The following is a 22,209-nucleotide window of genomic DNA, read 5'->3' as shown; positions in this document are numbered from 1 at the left end:
AGTTTATGTGACTTTTCCAAGGTCACATATGGTACGTCAAAAAGATTATTTTTTTTAATGTTTCTTTTTGAGAGAGAAAGAAAGAGACAGAGCGTGAGGAGGGCAGAAAGAGAGGGAGACAGAATCTGAAGCAAGCTCTAGGCTCTGAGCTGTCAGCACAGAGCCCAAAGTGGGGCTTGAACCCACAAACTGTGAGATCATGACCTGAGCTGGTCGGATGCTTAACCAACTGAGCCACCCAGGCACCTCATGTTGTTGTTGTTGTTGTTGTTGTTGTTTAATGTTTTTTTTATTTTTGAGAGACAGAAAGAGACAAAGCATGATCAGGGGAGGGGCAGAGAAACAGGGAGACCAGAATCCAAAGCAGGCTCCAGGCTCTGATCTATTAGCACAGAGCCCAACTCACAAACTCAGGAACTGCAAGATCATGACCTGAGCCAAAGTTGGACATTTAACTGACCGAGCCACCCAGGTGTCTCAAGATGATTTCTTTTTAAAGATCATCTAGTCTAATTCTCTCATTTAGGATTTGGAGTCAATCTGTTTTTCTCTCTCTCTGCCCTCCCTTGCTCACACTCTGTCTCTGTCTCTCTCTCAAAAATGAATAAACTTAAAAAATTAAAAGAAAAAAGAAATCAACCACAAGAAAAAATACAGAAGGAGCACAAATACATGGAGGTTAAATACTATTCTACTAAGCAATGAATGGATGAATCAAAAAACCAAAGAGGAAATAAAAAATAAATGGAGATAAATAAAAATGAAAACACAATGGTCCAAAATCAGTGGGATTTAGCAAAAGCTGTTCTAAGAGGGAAGGTTATAGAAATACACGTTTATCTCAAGAAGCAAGAAAATATTCAAATAAAGAACCTAACTTTATATCTAAAGGAGCTAGAAAAAGAACAAACAAAACCCCAAACCAGTAGAAACTAATAAATATTAGAAGCATAAATAAACAAAATAGAAACAAAAACAAAAACAAAAAACAGAATAGAACAGATCAATGAAACCAGGAGCTGGTTCTTTAAAAAGATCAAGAAACTTGATAAACCATTAGCCAGTCTCATCCAAAAAAAAAAAAAGAGAGAGAGAGAGAGGACTCAAATAAACAAAATCAGAAATGAAAGAGGAGAGGGATGCCTGGGAGGCTTAGTCAGTTAAGCATTCAACTCTTGATTTTGGCTTAGATTATGATGTCACAGTCATGGGATCAAGCCCCGCATCAAGGTCTACACTGAGAGTGGAGCCTGCTTGGGATTCTCTCCCACCCCCTCTTCTTTGTTCTTCTCCCACTTCTGCTTTCTCTCTCTCTCAAAAGAAATCAACATTAGAAATAAAAGAGGAAAAATAACAACTGACACCACAGAAATACAAAGGATTATAAGAATATTATGAAAAGCCATATCCCAACAAATTGGACAACCTAGAAGAAATAGATAAATTCCTACAAACACATAACCTCCCAAAACTGAATCAGGAAGAATAGAAAATTTGAACAGACTGATTACCAGCTATGAAATTGAATCAGTAATCAAAAAACTCCCAACAAACAAAAGTCCAAGGCTTCACAAGTGAATTCTACCAAATATTCAAATAGAGGTTAATACCTATTTTTCTCAAACTATTCCAAAAATAGAAGAAGAAAGAAATCTTCCAAATTCATTCTATGAGGCTAGCATTACCCTCACCCCAAAACCAGATAAAGACACTACAGAAAAAGTGAACTACAGGCCAATATCTCTGATGAAAACAGATAATTATTAGCAAACCAAAACGAATGGGAGAATATATTTGCAAATGACATATCTGATAAAGAGTTAGTATCTAAAATATATAAAGAACTTATAAAGCTCAACACCCAAAAAACAAATAATTCAGTTAAAAATGGTTAGAAGACATGGATAGACATTTTTCCAAAGAAGACATACACATGCCTAACAAACACATGAAAAGATCGTCAACATCACTGATCATCTGGAAAATACAAATCAAAACTACAATGAGGTATCTCACACCATTCAGAATGGCTAAAATCAACAACACAGGAAACAACAGGCTTTGGAGAGAATGAGAAGAAAAGGGAATCCTCTTACATTGTTGTTGGGAATGCAAACAGGTGCAACCACTCTGGAAAACAGTATGAAGTTTCCTCAAAAAGTTAAAAATAGTGGGGTGCTTGAGTGGCTCAATTAAGCATCCGACTACAGCTCAGGTCATGATCTTGCAGTCTGTGAGTTCAAGCCCTGTGTCGAGCTCTGTGCTGTTGGCTCAGAGCCTGGAGGCTGCTTTGGATTCTGTGTCTCCTTCTCTCTCTGCCCCTCCCCGACTCATGCTCTGTCTCAAAAATGAATAAATGCTAAAAAAAAAAAAAGAAAAAAAAAGCTAAAAAAAGTTAAAAATAGAAATACCCTACAATCCAGCAATTGCAGTACTCAGTATTTATCCAAAGGATACAAAAATACTGATTTGAAGGGGGACATGCACCACAATGTTTATAGCAGCATTATTTGCAATAGCCAAATTATGGAAAGAGCCCAAATGTCTATTGACTGATGAATAGATAAAGAAGATATGGGGCGCCTGGGTGGCTTAGTCGGTTAAGCGTCCGACTTTCGCTTAGGTCATGATCTCGCGGTTCGTGGGTTCGAGCCCCGCGTCGGGCTCTGTGCTGGCTGCCAGCTCAGAGCCTGGAGCCTGTTTCAGTCTGTGACTCCCTCTCTCTCTGACCCTCCCCTGCTCACGCTGTCTCTCTCTCTCCTAGAAATAAATAAAAAACATAAAAAAAAAAAAAGATGTGGTGTAGGTGTGCACACACACACACACACACGAATATTACTCAGCCATAAACAAGAGTAAAATCTTGCCATTTGTAATGACATGGATGGAGCTAGAGAGTATTAAGTGAAGTAGCTGGAAAGTACATTGCTAAGTGAAAGAAGTCAGAGAAAGACAAATACCATATGATTTCACTCATGTGTGGAAATTAAGAAACAAAATAAATGAACATAGTGGGGGAAAAAAGAGAGGCAACCCAAGAAACAGAGTCTTAATTATAGAGAACAAATTGATGGTTATTGGAGGGGAGGTGGGCAGGATGATGGGTTAAATAGGTGATGACTATTAAGGAGAGCCCTTGTGATGAGTACCACGTGTTGTATGTAAGTGATGAATCATTAAATTCTACACCTGAAACTAATATTGCACTGTATGTTAACTGGCTGGAATTGAAATAAAATCTTGAGGGGGAAAAAAAGAATGAAACTGGGCCACTTTTCTTACATCATACACAAAACTAAACTAAGACTCGATTAAGAACCCAAATGTGAGACCTGAAACTAAAAATCCAGGAAGAGAGCACAGGCAGTAATTTCTCTGGCATTGGCCATTGCAACACTTTTCTAGATATGTCTTCTGAGGCAAGGGAAACAAAAACAAAATTAAACTATTGAGACTACATCAAAATAAAAAGCTTCTGTACAGCAAAGGAAATAAGCAGCAAAACTAAAAGGGAATGGGAAAAGATATTTGCAAATGACATATCTGATAAAGGTTTAGTATCCAAAATATATAAAGAATTTATACAATTCAACACCAGAAAGAAAAAAAATCAAATTAAAAAATAGGCAGAAGACATGAACAGACATTTCTCCAAAGAAGACATATAGATGGCCAACAGACACATGAAAAGATGCTCATCATCAGAGAAATGCAAATCAAAACCACAATGAGATATCACTTTGTTCCTATCAGAATACCTAAAATCGAAAACATAAGAAACAGCAGATGTTGAAGAGGATGTAGAGAAAAAGGGAACCCTTGTTGTACTGTTGGTGGGAATGCAAACTGGTACAGCCACTGTAGAAAACAGTATGGAGGTTCCTCAAAAAATTAAAATGGAATCACCATATAATCCAATAATTTCACTGCTGTTTACCCAAAGAATACAAAACACTAATTTGAAAGGATATTGTACCCCTATGTTTATTGCAGCATCATTTATAATAGCCAAATTATGGAAGCAACCGAAGTATGCATTGATACATGAATGGATAAAGAAGATGTGAGATATATATATGACAGAATCTTACTCAGCCAAAAAAAAAAAAAAGAATGAAATCCTGCCATTTGCAACAACATGGATGTAGCTGGAAAGTACATTGCTAAGTGAAAGAAGTCAGTCAGAGAAAGACAAATGCCATATGATTTCACTCATATGTGGAATTCAAGAAACAAAACAAACAAAGGAAAAAAAAAAGAGAGACAAACCAAAAAACAGCCTTTTAACTATGGAGAACAAATTGGTGGTTACCAGAGGGAAGGTAGGCAGAGGGATGGGTAAAACAGGGGAAGGGGATTGAGTACACTTATTTTGCTGAGCAATGAGGAATGTTTCGAATTCTACACCTGAAAATAATATAACTATATGTTAACTATACTGGAATTTTAAAAATATGTAGAGAGAAACAAGAAGTAAGGATAAATCAATGTAGAGCTATGCCCCTTCCTATCACACTTCCACTGCCATCCTGACAAAAACACATAATGCTTGCTGCAGGGCTGTATGTTAAGGTGCTCCTGAGTCTCTAAGCTTCACATGACCCAGGAGGGCCATAAATTGTGGCCTTGTAATTCTAGTTTGTTTAAGTGAAACCCAAGTCAATAAGGAGAAGAAGAGAACCTCAGCCTAATAACCCACAAAGCCAGCAGAGGGGCAGAACCGTCAACTAATGAAAATTTACTTAGAAATTTGAAAATTATGAGACCAATATTGAAAGTCTCTAAAGAGATTTTACTAATGAGACAAGCTAAGCCTCAACAATCTGCCCATCTAGGGTTTGACCTCTCCACCAAGTGCTCCTTAGCCACCCAGAATTTCTGAAAGAAGCTGAATTAAATCCTTCTCAGGCAGGATTTGTTTTTCCAGGTTAACCCCTTAGGCCAAAGTTTCATTCTATCTCCTGGGATCCATTGTGAAGTAAATTCTCATTAAATCTTGCCCATGAGTATTCTCAGTGCAACAACTTCCTTTTCAACTTCTCCTAACTTCAGTGTCAACACCAATTACAATTCCAAGACTAAAGAAAAATATATGGAAATCAGACAACAAATATAGGGATATTAGACATCCTTGTGGCCACTAAGATGAATATGAAGGCAACGGTCTTTGCTTGGCTGAAAGCAAAAGGATGAGATGGGAAGCCAGCTGCTGGGAGCTCCCCAGGTCTTTTAAAAATCTCACTGCAACACATCTCGCCTAAGGACATGGAAGACGCTCAGCTTCAGCTTCCCTTACATTACAGAGGCTGATTAAAGGGCACTGTAAGTAGGAGGAAAACACTCTTCTGCTGCCTGTAGCGATTCTGTCTTCTCTAAGTTTCAAATGACCTGAGTTGCTAGAGATCCTCTCTATAAAATAAATGCTACCCTCTACTTTTGCTTCTTCCTGCCCATGAGATGGAGTGAAGTTTGGAATAATTTTTGTGATATGATTGGTTGTTTTCTTATTCTTGTCTTTGAAATTAGAGACAAGCAAGCAATAAGCGTCTTCTGCAGCAAGATCAGAAACAAAGTTCCTTTGGCTTCTGTTCCTTGAGGGAAAGCATATGGAGTTTAGTTGATAACTTAACTATGCTTTCAGAATGAGTGAAGCTGCTGTTACTTTGGAAAGTTTAAAGAACTTCTTAGATGAGGCATCTGGGTGGCTCAGTTAGGGTTGGGTGCCCGACTTCAGCTCAGGTCATGATCTTGCAGTTTGTGGGTTTGAGCCCTGCATTGGGCTCTGTGCTGTCAGCACATCTGGAATTCCATCTGCTTGGAATTCTCTCTCTCCCTCTCTCTCTGCTCCTCCCCTGCTCACCCTCTCTCTCTCTCTTTCTCAAAAATAAATAAATAAACATTTAAAAAATTAAAGAACTTCTTAGTCATCCTTTACTTCCCAGTTTTCAGGAAAGCTAAACAAATTTGTTTCACTTTATGCATCAGAATAGTTAGGAGTTTAGCATAAAGAAAGAAATTTACCTTCTGCTAACTAGTAACTTCTTTACTCTGCTTTTTCTATTTTCTAGCAGTAAAAAATTAATTAATTAAAATTCCTTAGAAAGAAGTACTCTAAAATCTCAACTCTAACTCTAGAGTAAAATTTTAGTACTTCCGTAAATGTCTTCAAAAAGTCACTTATAGTGACAGATTTCTAATGCTTCTCACAGAGCAGAATTTAGGATTTGTGATCAATCTGCCTGTGTAGAACTGGTTCATTTCATATTTAGTAGAGCCAAAACAGACCACCAAAATTCTGTTTATGACAAAGCCTCCTCTTCCTTTTCTAAATATTTGAGATTTCAAAGTGGATGCTTGGGCACATTTTATTGCCCACAAGAAAAGCTCAGGTTAGGATTTTCAATTGCAAATGTATTTTCTCTACTTCAGCAACATTGGACATTTGTTCTGTCATTTTCATTGGAGAGATGCTAAGAGAAGGAATGACACGCTGGAGGCACTTTGGGTTTAATTTGATTATTTTGGAGGACTTTGTCACATCAGGAGATCTTGACCCTCTCCAGAAACACTGGCCCAGGCATCTGTTTCAAAACTTTTTCTACCTTCTCTCAGAACAAATTCATATATACTCTTAAGATTTGCTCAGCTGTGTTTCCTTGGTTCTGCCTTGATCCTTTCCTGCAGAAAATTTCATTTGACATCAAAGCCTCTTCCCTTCCATTTGCTGTAAAGTTGTTGAGAGCTGTAGCAAAACCATCAGCCTAGCTTCGGGCCATGTTTAGTGAGTGCAGAATGTGCTCCAAGTCAAAGGAATTTAGAAGATCAGAAGACAGCATAGTCTTTTCTGGGAAAGAAGTGGTTTCTGGAGGACAAAAACAAAATCAGGGTATCCCCACTGAGGTCTTGTTGAGTGATGAGCACTAAATCAGCCTGTAGGGAATGATGTCAGGAGATCAAAGTAATCATTTTAGCAGCTCCTATAATCATTGTATTCCTTGTATACTGTGGAAACAAATATCTGAGAAGCCTGGACTCTGACCCCTATTTCATTAGAACATGAAGACATTTCATGCTGAAAAGAAGCTGCCTGGATGATTTATGTCCTTTGCTTCTTGAGGAGGAACATAGCCTTAAGCCTTCTCTCAAATTCTAACTCAGGGCCCCTTAGGGAGATGCTAGGCCTCCTACATGGTTCTTGATCTCAGAAGAAGAATCCTGAAGCCAATTTTCCACCTAAGGCCAAAACCACCCATTAGAATATTATTCAGCTTGGGGGAGCCTGGGTGGCTCAGTTGATTGAGCTTCTGACTCTTGATTTTGGTTCAGGTCACAATCCCATGGTCACGGGGTCAAGCCCCACAGCAGGCTGTGTGCTGAGCATAGAACCTGCTTGGGATTCTCTCTATCTCTCCCTCTGCCCCTCCCCTGCTTGTGGACTCTGTCTCTCTCAAAATAAATAAATAAAAACATTTAAAAAAGAATACTATTCAATACAGTATCTGTTAGACATAAACATTAGTCAGTTCAATCACAATAGTCAAATTTGTCTGTGTATGTAGAAAGAGCTCAAGAAATCAAATTGTTTTGGTATTGTTAAATAAAAAATTCTTATATGTAAGGAGNTAAAAGCAGCCCTGGTGACCAGGCGCCCAATGCGGCCAAATCCGTTGACTCCGACCTTCACCATCGTGTCTCGGGGACGCAGCTGGCACTGCACCAGAAGATGCGGCTGTCTGTCGAACGGGGAGGAGCAGAGAGCTATTCAGGACTCTTTCAAGAGGGATAGTGCAATAAGGGATGGAGGTCAGGGTCAACTCTGAATACAGCAAAGATAGTTGGGGATTCATAGCCAACGAGCAGAGTGAGGGTCAGTAGATGCAGGACTGAGCCACACCTCGGGCTCTGCGCTGAGGAGCCTGCTTGGGATTCTCTCTCTCCCTATCCCTCTGCCCCTCCTCTACTAGGGATTCTCTCTTTCTATGCCTTCCCCACATGTGCTCTCTCTCTCTCTCAAAATAAATAAATAAACATTTTTTTAAAAGGGGAGGAACTCAATCAGATATTCTCAAGGGTGAGGATAGTATCACTAAATTGACAGCTTTCTTTTTTTTTTTTTTAACATGTATTTATTTTGAGAGTGAGAGAGAGAGCACACATGGTGGGGAAGGGGCAGAGAGAGAAGAGAGAGAGGATCCCAAGCAGGCTCTGCACTGTCAGTGAAAAGCCCGATGCAAGGCTTTATCCCACCAACTGTGAGATCATGACCTGAGCTGAAATCAAGAGTTGGACACTCAACGGACTGAGCTACCCAGGCATCCCTAAATTGACAGAATTCTTGCTAAAAACTGTGCTAGGCAGGCCAAAGACAGAATGAGGGCCAAGACTGAGGCCTAGGTGAGAAGTCTCAGAAGAGTCTCTAGTTTGGTCAGAGAGAGAGTCTTTGTCAATCACCACAAGCTTTATTCTCTCCTTCCCCATTTTTTCCCATCCTGCTCCCTCAGTCCTACCAGTTACATAAGAGAAGTCTCTATTTCCCTCAGCTAGCCCCTCTCTTAAACTTCCCAGACTCCCTCATTATTGAAAAACAAAGCTTTCCAGACTCCCAGGACTCCAGGTTCAACATCTCAACTAGCAGATATGTCTCTGACTCATTCCAGTTCCTGATAGCTAGGGTCAGTTTACTCCTCCCTTGAAAGAGTCAAGGCCCTCCCCACTTTGGGAAACTTGCTTCCCAAATGTGTGGGAGCCATCCCTGACAGACTCACTGGCAGCATTTGTAGTCCCCACCCCTGTACAGAGATTTGTCAGTAGAGAAGAAAGAGCTAGTGATTAAGCAAACACACCACCCTCCCCTTAGCTGGAACATTTTTAATCAAACTGACAGTCAACTTCCACTAATGGAGTACTAACTATATAGAACTGAAGGAGTTCTAAAACCAGGGTGTGAAAAGCAGGGTAAATACTGTTTTGCTTTGTTTTGTTTTGTTTTTTATTTCTACCTTAGTGAGCTGGACTAAGCCTGAATGGCAGGCCACCAAATCAAGGAGTTTGTAGTTTTCCTCCTTTCCACTTCAGGAAAAGGTACCAACCTTCTTGTGTGACTCGAGTCAGGGAGACTTAGGATTGACTCCTCTCTCTTCACTCACTACTTCTGTCCTTTGGGCCACTCTGGATTTCAGTTTCCTCAGCTACGAAATGTAGTTTGTTAAGACGAGTAAATGTACGTAACAGGCCTAGAGTAGAGTCTGGGATAGAGCAGGTACTCAATAAATGGAAGCTATTATGATTTATGTCCCTGCCTCTGTCACTAATTAGCAGTTTGAGTTGTCTTACAGGGCAAAGAGCAGACCGGTGGAAGAAGTTCTATCCTTGCCTCTTACTGATTCAAGTGTCTGCTTAGGAAGCTTTCCTACTCTGAGCCTCAGTTTTCTTATCTACAGAACCAGGGTGGATGGACAAAATTAATGTTTCTCATACATGGCTGTGTATCACAGTTGCCTGGAAGCTTATTAAAAATATGTCTCCCAAGGGGTCACCTGGGTGGCTCAGTCAGTTAAGCGTCTGACTCTTGGTTTTGGCTCAGGTCATGGTCTCATGTTTCATGAGTTTGAGCCCTGCATAGGGTTCTGTGCTGACAGTGCAGAGCCTGTTTGGGATTTTCTCTCTCCTCCTCTCTGCCCCTCCCCCGCTTGTTCTCTTTGTCTCTCTTGAAATGAATAACTACACTGTAAAAAAAAATTTTTTTTTAAATATGTCTCCCAGGCTTCATTCCTAGAGATTCAGATTCAGTGTGCCTAGGACAAGGTTTGGGTTTACTTATTGCAAAAGCACCTAAAAGAATGGATAAACAAATGTGGTATATTTAAAACCATATACTAGTCGGCAATAATATAATAATAATAATAAAACAAACCACTTATGTATGCAACAAAGTAGATAAAACCTCAAAAATGTTCAGTAAAAGAAATGTCAGACACAAAAGATTTCATTCAGTATGATTCAATTTTTATTAGTACAAAAAACAGAAAAAAATGATCAATGATGGTTGGAGTCAGAATAGAGGTTACTTCTGAGGAGTAAAAATGGGTATTGACCAGAAAGAGGCACAAGGGAACTTTCAGCGGTGAAAGGAGGGTTTTATACTTTGAACTGAGTGGTGGTTACATAAGTGTATATAAAAGTTAAAATTCACCAAGCTGGATATTTAAAGTTTGTGGGTTTTACTGTATGTAAATTGTATCTTAACACAGTACTGTGAGCAGGGTGGCAAAAAGCTCCCCTGATAATTCTAATGCATAGCCAGCCTTAAGTTCCTTGAACAAGATCCTTAAAGTTTCTTCCAGTTCTAAAGCCCTATGATTCTTTTTTTTTAATTTTTTTTCTTAAATAGTTTATTGTCAAGTTGGTTTCCATATAACACCCAGTGCTCATCCCAACAAGTGCCCTCCTCTGTGCCCATCACCCCCCCTCCCCCACACCCATCAACCCTCAGTTTGTTCTCAGCATTCAAGAGTCTCTCATGGTTTGCCTCCCTCCCTCTCCCCAACTATTTTTCCCCTTCTTCTCCCCCATGGTCCTCTGTTAAGTTCCTCCTAATCCTCCTATACATGCAAACATATGGTATCTGTGCTTCTCTGCCTGACTTATTTCACTCAGCATAACACCCTCAAGGTCCATCCATGTTGCTACAAATGGCCAGATTTCATTCTTTCTCATTGCTATGTAGTATTCCATTGTATAGATAAACCACATCTTCTTGACCCATTCATCAGTTGATGGACACTTAGGCTCTTTCCATGTTTTCTAAAGCCCGATGATTCTTATATCCTCATCATGGCCTCCTTGCCAGGCACTTTTATCTACAAAGCAAATTATCTCTTTTACCTTTTTCTGTCAAGCACAAAATCAAAGATATTAAGAAAAGCCAGGGTCCCATCCTAGCACTCAGATAAGGGCTGCAGATGAAACTCAAGATTTGTCCAAGCCCTAGTATGACAGAACACAGGCCAAGGAAAAGACATTGAATCACAATCAAATCTGACTTTTTTTTAATGTTTTTTATTTATTTCTGAGATAGAGGCAGCCTGAGCAGGGGAGTGTCAGAGAGAGGGAGACACAGAATCCGAAGCAGCCTCCAGGCTCTGAGCTAGCTGTCAGCACAGAGCCTGACATGGGGTTCGAATCCACCAACCATGAGATCATGACCTGAGCTGAAGTCAGATGCTTGCCCGAGTGAGCCACCCAGGCACCCCTCAAATCTGACTTTTAACCGGTTGTGTAGGCCTGAAGGGACCAGGGAATCTGAAAATTTTCTGTTGTTGGATTTTCTTTTTCACCCATTCGTTTATTCATTCATTCATTCAGTTATTCACCAAATATTTATTGATGTGTGTGCCAGGCATTGCTTAGCAGTGAGGGTAGCAAAATGAATATGACAACAAAGTCCCTGCCCTGTGGGAGTTTAAATTATACAAGAGAAAGAAGGCCAATATGAAGATAAACATCGATAATTGCTCATTTGTAAGAGCTATGAAAGAAATGGATGATGGGATAGACAGAAACTGGAGAAAGGACACTTTCAGATAAAGTAGTCAAAGAAAGAGATGATATTTGTACAAAGATCCAAAGGTTGCTAGTGATCTAGTCATGTGAAAGGCTGAGGGAATCAAGTTCAAGACCAAGGAAGGAACATTTAGAGTTAAGGAAATGACAGTAAAGGCACTGAGATAGTAAATAGTTTAGCATATTCTAGGAACAGAAAGGGGTACATTATGTCTGGAATATAGTGATTGAACAGGAGACTCTATTAGATGAGTCCAGAGAGAGTAACAGAGCTTTGCAGGAAATTTTTATTTTATTTCAAAAATGATGCCCCCCATCCCCAATTACTCTGGCTACTATTGAGGGAACGGATGGAACAGGACAAGAAGGGAGATAGGATGTCAGTTAAGAGACATTCACAGTTGTCCAAGCAACAGTGTTTGTCGCTTGGCTTAGCATAATTTTGGTTAGCAGTTCAGCAGGGATGCTGAACCTCTGGGACTAGGTTAACCAAAGACAGAGCAAGAACTAAGAAGTTGGTAAATTCCTCATGCTCAGTTGTCTTTGTCATTCTAATGTTTTCCTCAGGTGTCATGGATGATGTTGACTAAAGGATCCCTTGGCATGTTGGGTTCAGTCACTCAAGTGCCTTTCATTCAGGCCCATTCATAAGGAGGCAGTCTTAAGAAGTGAGCCAAATTTACAACCAAGGCTTCACCAGGCCCTTCCCATCAGTCCCTTCTTCCCTTTTGGTGTCCCATTCATACCCTCAGCAAAATTTGCTCTTCTGAAACCATGTCCCAAAGTTCTCTGGACCCTTCTTTCTTTGCTTCTCCTTCTCTTCCCCTTCTCAGAGATCTGTCTAATCTAGTAACATTAACTTCCCATGGCATTCAAAAAATATTTGTTGCTTGATTGGCTGGCTATTCTAGGACAAAACTGGGTAGACAAAACATATTGACACCCTCATTCTACCCCAGAAATTATCATCACTGATAAGTCCTAGTGAACATTAAGGAATTAGCCAATAGCCCTAATGGAGCCTCCTAAGCCTCTACAGCCAGGGTACCTGTCATGGACGTATGTCACCTGCTGCCCAGATGGGCCAAAAATGTGTGGGGTGATAGGATCCCTATACACCTGCTGAATATCTGGTGTAGGGAATTTAGGTAACCATGAATGAGTGACATTTCTTCTCCGGCCCTGACCTTCAGCGTTTGGTATAGCTAATTTGGCTGAGAAACAAAACCACCACAAAAATTGTGTGGTCCTCTCCCAGGTTTTGTTATATCAGAAACAGTGGCTGGTGAATCAGAAGAAGGGTAAAAGGCTTTGAAAGTGTTATAGGGCAGTGAAGAGAGTAAAAGGATAATATATTATGAGAAAGCTCTATATTATGGTGACAGAGCAGTAGGTGCTGAAAGAAAACTGTACCTTGAATGTGAGGTACAAAGAAGGAGGGTCATGCAAATTCCACAGTCTCATTGTCACAAATCAAATATAACTCTTCATCCATCTTCTTTAAATCCTTTGATGCTATGTCAAGTAGCATTCAGTATATTATTTCTATCATCCCTTATTTTTTGTTGCAAAGTAATAAAGCTCTTGAAAAAAAATTCAAATACAGGAGTACATGAAGAAGTGTATTTCTCTACCTCACTCCCCATCCTTAATTCCACTCCTAAGAAGTAATCATTATTAACATTTTAATGTGTCTCCTTCCATGCTTTTTTTTTCTTTGCATATGTAAGCATATTTAGGTGGGTTTTTTTGTTTTGTTTTGTTTTGTTTTTGAGAGAGAGAGGGAGGTAGAGACAGCATGAGCAGGGGAGGGTCAGAGAGAGAGAGACACAGAATCTAAAGACAGGCTCCAGACTCTGAACTAGTTGTCAGCACAGAGCCCGACGCGGGGCTCGAACCCACAAACCGTGAGATCATGACCTGAGCTGAAGTCAGACGCTTAACCAACTGAGCCACCCAGGCACCCAAAGCACATTTACTTTTGAGGGAGTTTTGATATTTGTTCACAAATGGGACCATAGTGTTTATATTCTTTGGTTTGCATCATTATTATATTTCTTTATTTTATATCAGCACTAGTCTGGAATGATATACTCCTTCCCATAAGCACATTTTTCCAATTATAGAACTCAATAATTCAGAACTCAATAGAACAGAAAAAAAATGACAGTGTCCTCTGATTTCATGTGCCTGTGATTCTGGATAAGCCCCACTCAGGTTGCAAAGAAAGGGTTCTGAGCTTTTTAAAGGCCTAAGACCCCATTATGGATCCAGAGAAAGCTATAGACCTTCGCCCCCATGCACATATGGGCAAAGTTTTGCAGACAATTTCAAAGTTAAGATTCCCTCCTACTTTGTGCAGCCGCTCTGGAAAAACAGTGTGGAGATTCCTCAAAAAGTTAACAATAAAACTTCCCTCTGACCCAGCAATAGCACTGCTAGGAATTTACTCAAGGGATACAGGAGTGCTGATGCATAGGGGCACATGTACCTCAATGTTCATAGCAGCACTTTCAACAATAGCCAAATCATGAAAAGAGCCTAAACTGACAAGTGGATCAAAAAGATGTGGTTTATATAGACAATGGAATACTACATGGCAATGAGAAAATGAAATCTGGCCATTTATAGCAACGTGGATGGAACTCGAGGGTATTATGCTAAGTAAAATAAGTCAGGCAGAGAAAGACAGATACCATATGTTGGAACAGGAGAAACTTAACAGAGGACCATGGCGGAGGGGGAGGGGAAAAATAGTTAAGGAGAGCAAGGAGGGCAAACCATAAGAGATTCTTAAATACTGAGAACAAACTGAGGGTTGATGGGGGTGGGGGAGAGGAGAAAATGAATTATGGGCATGGAGGAGGGCACTTTTTGGGATGAGCACTGGGTGTTATATGGAAACCAACTTGACAATAAACTAAAAACAAACAAACAAAAAAAAAGATTCCCTCCTGCTTTAATTTCCCTTTCTTCCCAAGTATATGTTTTGTTCCAAAAGACTGATCAGGGTAGCATCTCCCTCCAACACCACTGGCCTAAATGAGATGCTCCTCCATGTTGGGCCCTACCAAACACTACTTTGCCTCTGGCCACTTTTTTCCTTCACAGGGATGACTTAACCGAGACGCCTGTACCCTTTGGCATTGGTGCTTGGCAGGATTGGTAGAAGCCACTATTACAACAAACAGAGCCCACCTTCCCTGCAATGGCAAATTGCTGGCTTCCTAGATACCCTGGCTCCCCTCACTGATGCCACAAGCAAAACCCAGGGCAGGCTGTCAGGGCTGCATCTCATTAACATCTAGTATGGTCAGCAACTAATATTGTTCACTCTGATCAAGAAGACTCTGCTGCCTTTACCTCTTCCTCAGTTATTATCTTTCACTATACCTCTGTCCCAATAGGTCGTTAGCCCCTCCTCATTATTGGGAAATTATAATCCTTTCCTTTGCTTGGGGACTAAGGCATTGACCCTAGAGGATTAAGATATCAGACTATACCCAGTGCCATAGCTAAGGGGATGTCTGCAGTGCACGCTGAGTGGGCACTCTATACTGATATACTGTCTACTCATTTTACCATCCTCAGAGATGATCTGGATACTATTACCTCCCATATTCCCTCAGTCAGAGCCCTTATAGTGTGCACACTCCACACACATACAGACACACATACGCGCACACACACATCAACAAGAATCCTGAGGTACACAGACAATTGCATTTAGCCATGACTTCCCATGCCCTCTTTTTCAGAGTTTAATCAGATTCAGTCACATTGATGCATTTGCGAATCCCCTGACTCTTAAGGATACACAAGGGCCTTTACAAAATCTTTATACAACTGTTTAACCTGCCCTAAAGCCCAGGAAGCAAGAATCAGAAATCACCGATTTGTAGGATTTTAGAATAGAAAGGTCTAAGATTCTTTCATTCATTAAACAAACCTTTATTAAGTTCCACTCTGTGCCTCATAAGGTGTATTAGATCACGTAGTCCTATCCTCTCTTTTAAAAAATTTTTTTAAAGTTTATTTATTTATTTTGAGAGAGACAGAGACAGCACAAGTGGGGAAGGGGCAGAGAGATAGGGGGAGAGAGAACCCCAAGCAGGCTCTGCACCAGCAGCGCAGATCCTGACAAAGGGGCTCAAGCCTACAAAACCACAACATCTTGACCTGAGCTAAAAACAAGAGTCGGCAGCCTGACCAACTGAGCCACCCAGGTGCCCCCTATCCCCTCTCTCTCTCTTTTTTTTAATGTTTTATTTATTTCTGAGACAGAGAGGGAAGCAGTGTGAGCAGAGGAGGGTCAGAGAGAAAGGGAGACAAAGTATCCAAAGCAGGCTCCAGGCCCTGAGCTGGCTGTCAGCACAGAGCCTGACATGGGGCCAGAACCCACAAACCATAAGATCATGACCTGAGCTGAAGTCGGACGCTTAGCCGACTGAGCCACCCAGGTGCCCCCTCCATCCTCTCTTTTTACAGATGAGAAAGCAGAGGCCCAGATGGGCCCAGGGTCACACAGCCACTTAAATAGCAGGTACATCCAGGTGACCTGACTCCCCTTTCTGGATTCTTTATATCCACCATGCTGAACAGAAACTCATGTTAAGTCATAAGCAGTAACTTAAAGCAGATGACGAGTTTAAGAGAAGGTATTGTCATCAATGATACCACAGATCAAAGAATAACGTCCACCACTACAGAGGGGAAGAACAAATTACTCTTGAGAAACACAATTGCATAGGTGGTCATTGCTGTCAGCATTATTATACTGTATTAATAGCAGGGAGTGGGTGTCCCATGTTGAGTAGTAACAGCAATGAGGGTTTGTAAGGTCTATAGTCCTTTACCTGAAATTGCAAAATCCCCAAACTCTGAAAACTATCAGTTTTCTTTTTCTTTGGCAGCAAAATCTGACCTTACCTAAAGTATCTTGGCAACAAAACCTATCCTCAAGTGGTGTAAATAAATTCATAGTCTTTGTTTATCCTGTTTATTATGAATATCCCCACCTTTTTGCTGCAGAAGTACCAATATTTTATTATGGGTGTTCCCAGACCCATTGTATGTGGTTTAATATAGTATATAGGTAATATTTGTTTCCTAAAATCCACAAAATTCTAAAAAAAAATCTGACCCTGAGGATCATAATACAACTAGGCATTATGAACCTATTTTACGTTTAGAATATACATATTGCTCTCCAGGATTCATGCAAGGAACACTCATTTTTAGCTCTCTCCCAACACAAAAATAAGATAAATTTCACTGAGATTTCACCCTTTCCAGACTCCATACTTTTAGTTTTAATTTAGTTCCACTAAGTTACTTAGGTTCTAAGAAATTGTATTTCATTCATTGCAGTTTATTAAGCTGAGAGGTGGGAGGAGTAGGCTAGAAATTGCCAGGCTGCCGTAAGGGAGCCCAGGATTGGGCAGAACCAGCATGAACATATTGTTTTATTCTCTTCCCACCATGTCTTATGGCAGGGCAGAGAGAACCTTGAGATAGCAGTCTCAGTTTTTTTCCCAGAACAGAGGGAACAATTCACAGAGCAGGTAAGGCATGGAGATCCCACACACAGTGAAGATGAAGATGCTACTGAAGCTCTCAGCCCTGATTAAGCCAAAGGAAGGTATTCGTGGGACGAAATCCACTCTGGTCTGCTTCATCAAAATCCAGCTAGCAATAAGTCAGTAAATCCAGTTAGCCTATGTCAACAGGTTCATCCTTCTCACACAAACCATACCTTCAATCATTCCCTCTGGGCACGGGAATACGGCATATGTGCCAACATACGCACTTGTCTGAAGATGCCATCTATCCCTGCATCTTTCTCAGAGTCTTATAAGCCTCATTCTGTGCACCATAGTAAAATCTCTGCCACTGTGAGGCACTATTGAGACCTTTCAACAACTCTGCCCAGGCCTAGGGTCTTTGGGGCCATCAACTTAAAAAAAAAACCCATCACCCCACCCTCAGGATGGCAGAGACCAACAGCAATGCATTCCTTTTCCCTTTGCTTCTGTCTCCCTCCTTTCCTTGTCTCTCTTCCCCTCCCCATCTCTCCTTTCCTCTCTTCTTCCTTCATCAGCTCTGCTTTCCTGTCCTCAGCCTTGGTGGTCCTCTGACTCCACTGCGACACTTAGAAAATGGGGTCAGAGCACCAGCCCAGAGAAACACAAGGAAAGCAAGAGGGCACATCCTCTTGCCAGGACCCCTGACCCACCAGCCTGACTGCCTTCTCTGTCCCACTCAGTCCTTCAGAGATGAATATCCTCCGCCTACTCCTGGCCACCTTGCTGGTCTCCCTGTGCCTCCTCACCGCCTACAGTCACCTGGCACCTGAGGAAAAACCCGGAGATGACAGGAGCCTGAGGACCAACTCCTCCATGAACCTGTTGGATCTCCCTTCTGTCTCTATTGTAGGTAAGTAGGCTAGCTTGACACCTGGTCTCTGGACTCCAGTCCATGAGAAGGGGCTGCAAGATGTCAAACATACTCCCCAGGCTGATACCAGGATTCACTGACATAGGTCAGAGCTCCTTCATGTTCATTCTTCAAAGTAATCCTAGAAGCATAAAATATTCCTTGACTCATAAGCTCTGCATACCACCAAGCTAATATGTACCTTTGCATGTTAGATGCTCTGAGAAACCCTGAAGTCAAAACACTTCATGAATTTGGTTTAACTTGGCATTTCTGAAACTTACTGAATCAAAGAACTATCAACAGTAAAAAATCTAGAAAATGCTGCAGAATATAAGTGTAGGATGAACTAGTCTTTTCAGTGTTGAGAATGGAGAATGACTGCTCAGGGGAAAATGTCAGGGCTGTTAGGGCCTGGCATTGAACATGTTCTAGTTCAATTTCATCTGATAAAAATAATAGTAACAGATATATGCCTTGTGTTTTAGGCACTGTGAAGAGAGTACTATTTTTATTCCTGTTTTACAGTTGAGGAAATTGAGGCTTAGCAAAGTGACTAGCACACAGTTCTCAACTAGCAGAGCCAGAATTCAAACCCAGGTTTTGATTCCAGAACTCAAGTTCAAAACTAATATCCTTCACTGCCTTGCCTCTCACTAGGAAAAGAGAATATTTTAGTCATATCAGGGAAGGAGCAGGGAAGGGGTTGGGTTACATCACTGATCAATCACCTTTGATGTGCCAGACTTCTAACTTTATAAAGGTACCTTGTTGATCTTCAAGACAACCCTGCAAGGTAGATACTAGAGTACCTGTTTGCAGATGAGAAAACTAGGTCTTAAGGAGGTTAAGTAGTTTGCCTAAGGAAACAGCTATTTTTTTTTAAGTTTATTTTGAGAGAGAGAGAGAGAGAGAGAGAGAGAGAGAGAACATGAGCTGCAGAGGAACAGAGAGAAAGGGAGAGAGATAATCCCAAGCAGGCTCAGCACTGTCAGCACAGAGCCTGACATGAGTATGGAACGCAGGAACTGTGAGATCATGACCTCAGCCAAAATCAAGTCAGACTTAAGCTTAATCAGCTGAACAACTCAGGCGCCCTAGGAAACACAGCTGTTATGTGGCAGAGTCAGGATTCAAATCAGATGTGCCTGGCTCCATAGCTCTGAGAAATGTAAAACAGAAATACAGGAAATACAGGTCCATCCATGTACATGACACTGAGAGTCCATTTTTCAGGGCCTTCTTGGATTTCCTCTTTGCTTTCCCTCAGAAGATATTTTTCTTTCAGTCCTGGCTCCAAGTCAGCAGCCAGGCTAACAAGAACCTGCTGCCTAAGTCCCAAGTTGTAATTCATGCAGCCAACTCCTCTTCTCCCACATCCTGAGATTTCCTGGAGCCCCCTCCACATCTCCCACTTTACTGTAGCTCATGGCCTCCAGAAACATCTGGCTTTGCTCCTTCTGTCTCTCTTTGAAGCGCTGAACAAGAAATCTGAAAAGATCAGCAGAAAAGAGGCGGAAAAGAAGAGATCTTCCAAGGTAGGACTGAGAGTTCTCATTGTGGGGGCGGGACCAGACTTAAAAGGGAGTTCCAGCTAGGAACTAAATGAAAGACTTTCCTGGCTTTCGTGAACCAAAGAAGCTGAAAGCTATCTAAAGCCTTCCTGCCCTATAGCCCTGAACCAGACCCCCCATAGAAGCCCAGAGAGCTAAGGTTCACTGAGCAAAATAGCTTACCTGCTAAAAAGCATCTTCTTATACTAGCTAGCCCCCTGACTGAAATGTCACCATCGTTCATTCTTTTGACTGAATGCAAAAAGGTTTAGGTTTCCTAAACCTCAATTATTTCAGAACCATTTCCCACAATTTTATTTTAAATATTTATTTTTAAATAATCTCTACATCCAACATGGGGCTTGAACTTACAACCCTGAGATCAAGAGTTGCATGCTCTACCAACTAAGCCAGCCAGGGACACACCCCGCCCACACACACACAGAATTTTTGCCATAACTGAGTTTCACCTATTTATTTGTTTAAAATTAAAACTTAAAAAATATATAACTATGAGCAAAAATCAATTATCACTTGCCATAAAAATAAGTATCATGAAAACAAAACATTTTTAGTGAAATTTAGCTGGATGGAGTCACTTGCCAAATGCTCTAAATCTGAGGCTTATTGTTAAAAGTCAGATTAGAAAGTGTTGGGAAAGCATTAATAATATATTGGCACCAAACTAAGCCTTTAAAATTGAAAGAGATTGAAAAAAGAATCTTTTCTCATTATGTGATTTAACATCATTTAATACTCACGTAGCACCTAAAATCATACTACCATGGTGCAGGTTCCCACACTTTGGGAAATATTAGATTCAGGCATTGTTGAAATGTACACATTATTCTTGTCTTAGACCTGGCACTGTGTGATCTTGAGAAAGTCCCTGCTCCTCTCTAGACTTTTTCTAGAGTGAACAAGCAGATCAGATGATTGACATATAAGAATACATAGTTGACAGATATTTTTGCATGCTAGCTACAGGGAAGGTGGAAATGAACAAGAGACATATATCCCTGCTATCATGTAATTTACATTCTTGTGGGGAAAAGAGAAAAACAAACAATGAGTAAACCATTAAATAGGTAAAATAAATTCAGATAATGATAAACACTGTAAAGGAATTAAAGCATGGTAATGAGAGTGAAGAGTGGTCTCAGAAGCCCTCCCTAAGGAAGTAACACTTAAATACTGAAAAACTCAGCTCATTGCAGCTCAAGCAGCAATGAAATTAGAAATAAACCGTAGGCCAAATATATTAAATTTTCTAGTAGCTACATTAAAAAAAAAGTAAAAAGAAGCACATGTCATTAAGTTTAATGTTTTACTTAACCCAGTATATACAAAATATTATCATTTTAATATGTAACCAATATAAAAAGTTAGTGAGATATTTTACATTTTTTGTGTATGTGCTAAGTCTGAAAACTGGTGATGTATCTTTACACTTACAGTACATCTCAATTCCGATGCTAATTTTTAATAAAGTCAGCTGTGGTCCTAACAACAATTTTTTAAAGAAAAAATTTTAGCTGCTTCTATTTCTAAATGTAGATTAAAATTAAATAAAATTTGAAAACTCAGTTCTGCAGTTGCACTAGACACATTTCAAGTACCTGTACTCAACAGCACAACAAAGAATGGTTTCAGGGAAGTGGGTAGCCAGTTCAAAAGCCCTGCAGCAGGAACTCTCTGCTTTTTAAAAAAAATTTTTTTTTTTTTCTGAGAGAGAGAAAGAGAGACAGCGTGAGCAGGGGAGGGTCAGAGAGAGAGGGAGATACAGAATCTGAAGCAGGCTCCAGGCTCTGAGCTGTCAGCACAGAGCCTGACACGGGGCTTGAACCCACGAACCGTGAGATCATGACCTGAGCCGAAGTCGGACGCTTAACCGACAGAGCCACCGAGGCGCCCCCCCTCTTTTTCTTTTTTTTTTTTTATGTTTTGTTTTGTTTTTTTAAATTTATTTCTGAGAGAGAGACACACAGCGTAAGCAGGGGAGTGTTAAGGGTCAGGAACTCTGTGCTTAAGTTCAAGGAAGAAAGGCCAATGGAACAGTGTGGTAAAATCAGCTCAGAGAAGCGGGCGCAGCCAAACCAGAGGTCCTCGAGGGCCTAGGTGACGTTTATGGTTTATTCTAAATTCAAAGTAAACCTACTTAGGGCTTTAAGCCAGAGTGAATGCCATCACAGGTCTTCGGAGAGGTCCGTTTGGTGCAACTGAGGATGGACTGTAAGTGGACCAGAGCAACAAACTAAAGATAGTGGCCTGGCCCAGGGTAGCGAGGTGGTGAAGAAGTGAGTGGATCCGGATTAATGGGAAGGCAGAACTGCCAGAGATTGGGGATATACTGGAAGGAGGAACACCCAGAACTGAGTGGGATCCCCCAGTGAGGAAAGTGGGACAGGCGCAGCCAGGTTAGTAAGTGTTACTGGGTTTGGAAGCAAGGGATAGATGATTGGGGGAGTCAGGGATCCGCTGGGGTTCCCTGTGGGCATGGTGTCGAATGGACGGTGGGCTGCGGGTAAGGATGTCTGGTCTGGGGCCTCCATAGCCCAAAGAGTTCCCTGGCAGAGGCGAGCGGGGCGGGGCGGGCCTGGCCGGATTGAGCAGCCCCAGCTTTTCCCCACAGAAAAAGGCTTCGATGAAGAACGTTGCT

The 22,209-nt window shown here is 41.0% G+C and overlaps 1 protein-coding gene across 1 annotated transcript in view; it reads left to right on the top strand.

The window, feature by feature from the left end:
• The window catches only part of ASIP (agouti signaling protein), a 142,009-nt gene that overhangs the window by 108,842 nt on the left and 10,958 nt on the right, over positions 1 to 22,209 (top strand). The window contains exons 4-6 of the mRNA XM_077769368.1: positions 17,828 to 17,997; positions 19,474 to 19,535; positions 22,183 to 22,203. Of these exons, the coding sequence (XP_077625494.1) occupies positions 17,828 to 17,997; positions 19,474 to 19,535; positions 22,183 to 22,203 (253 nt within the window). The remainder of the gene's footprint in view (positions 1 to 17,827; positions 17,998 to 19,473; positions 19,536 to 22,182; positions 22,204 to 22,209) is intronic.

The sequence above is a fragment of the Crocuta crocuta genome, unplaced genomic scaffold (genome assembly GCF_008692635.1).
Source record: "Crocuta crocuta isolate KB4526 unplaced genomic scaffold, BGI_CrCroc_1.0 scaffold445, whole genome shotgun sequence".
Classification (NCBI taxonomy): domain Eukaryota; kingdom Metazoa; phylum Chordata; class Mammalia; order Carnivora; family Hyaenidae; genus Crocuta; species Crocuta crocuta.
Note: the sequence above shows the minus strand (reverse complement) of the source record. Positions and strands in the feature narration are given on the sequence as shown.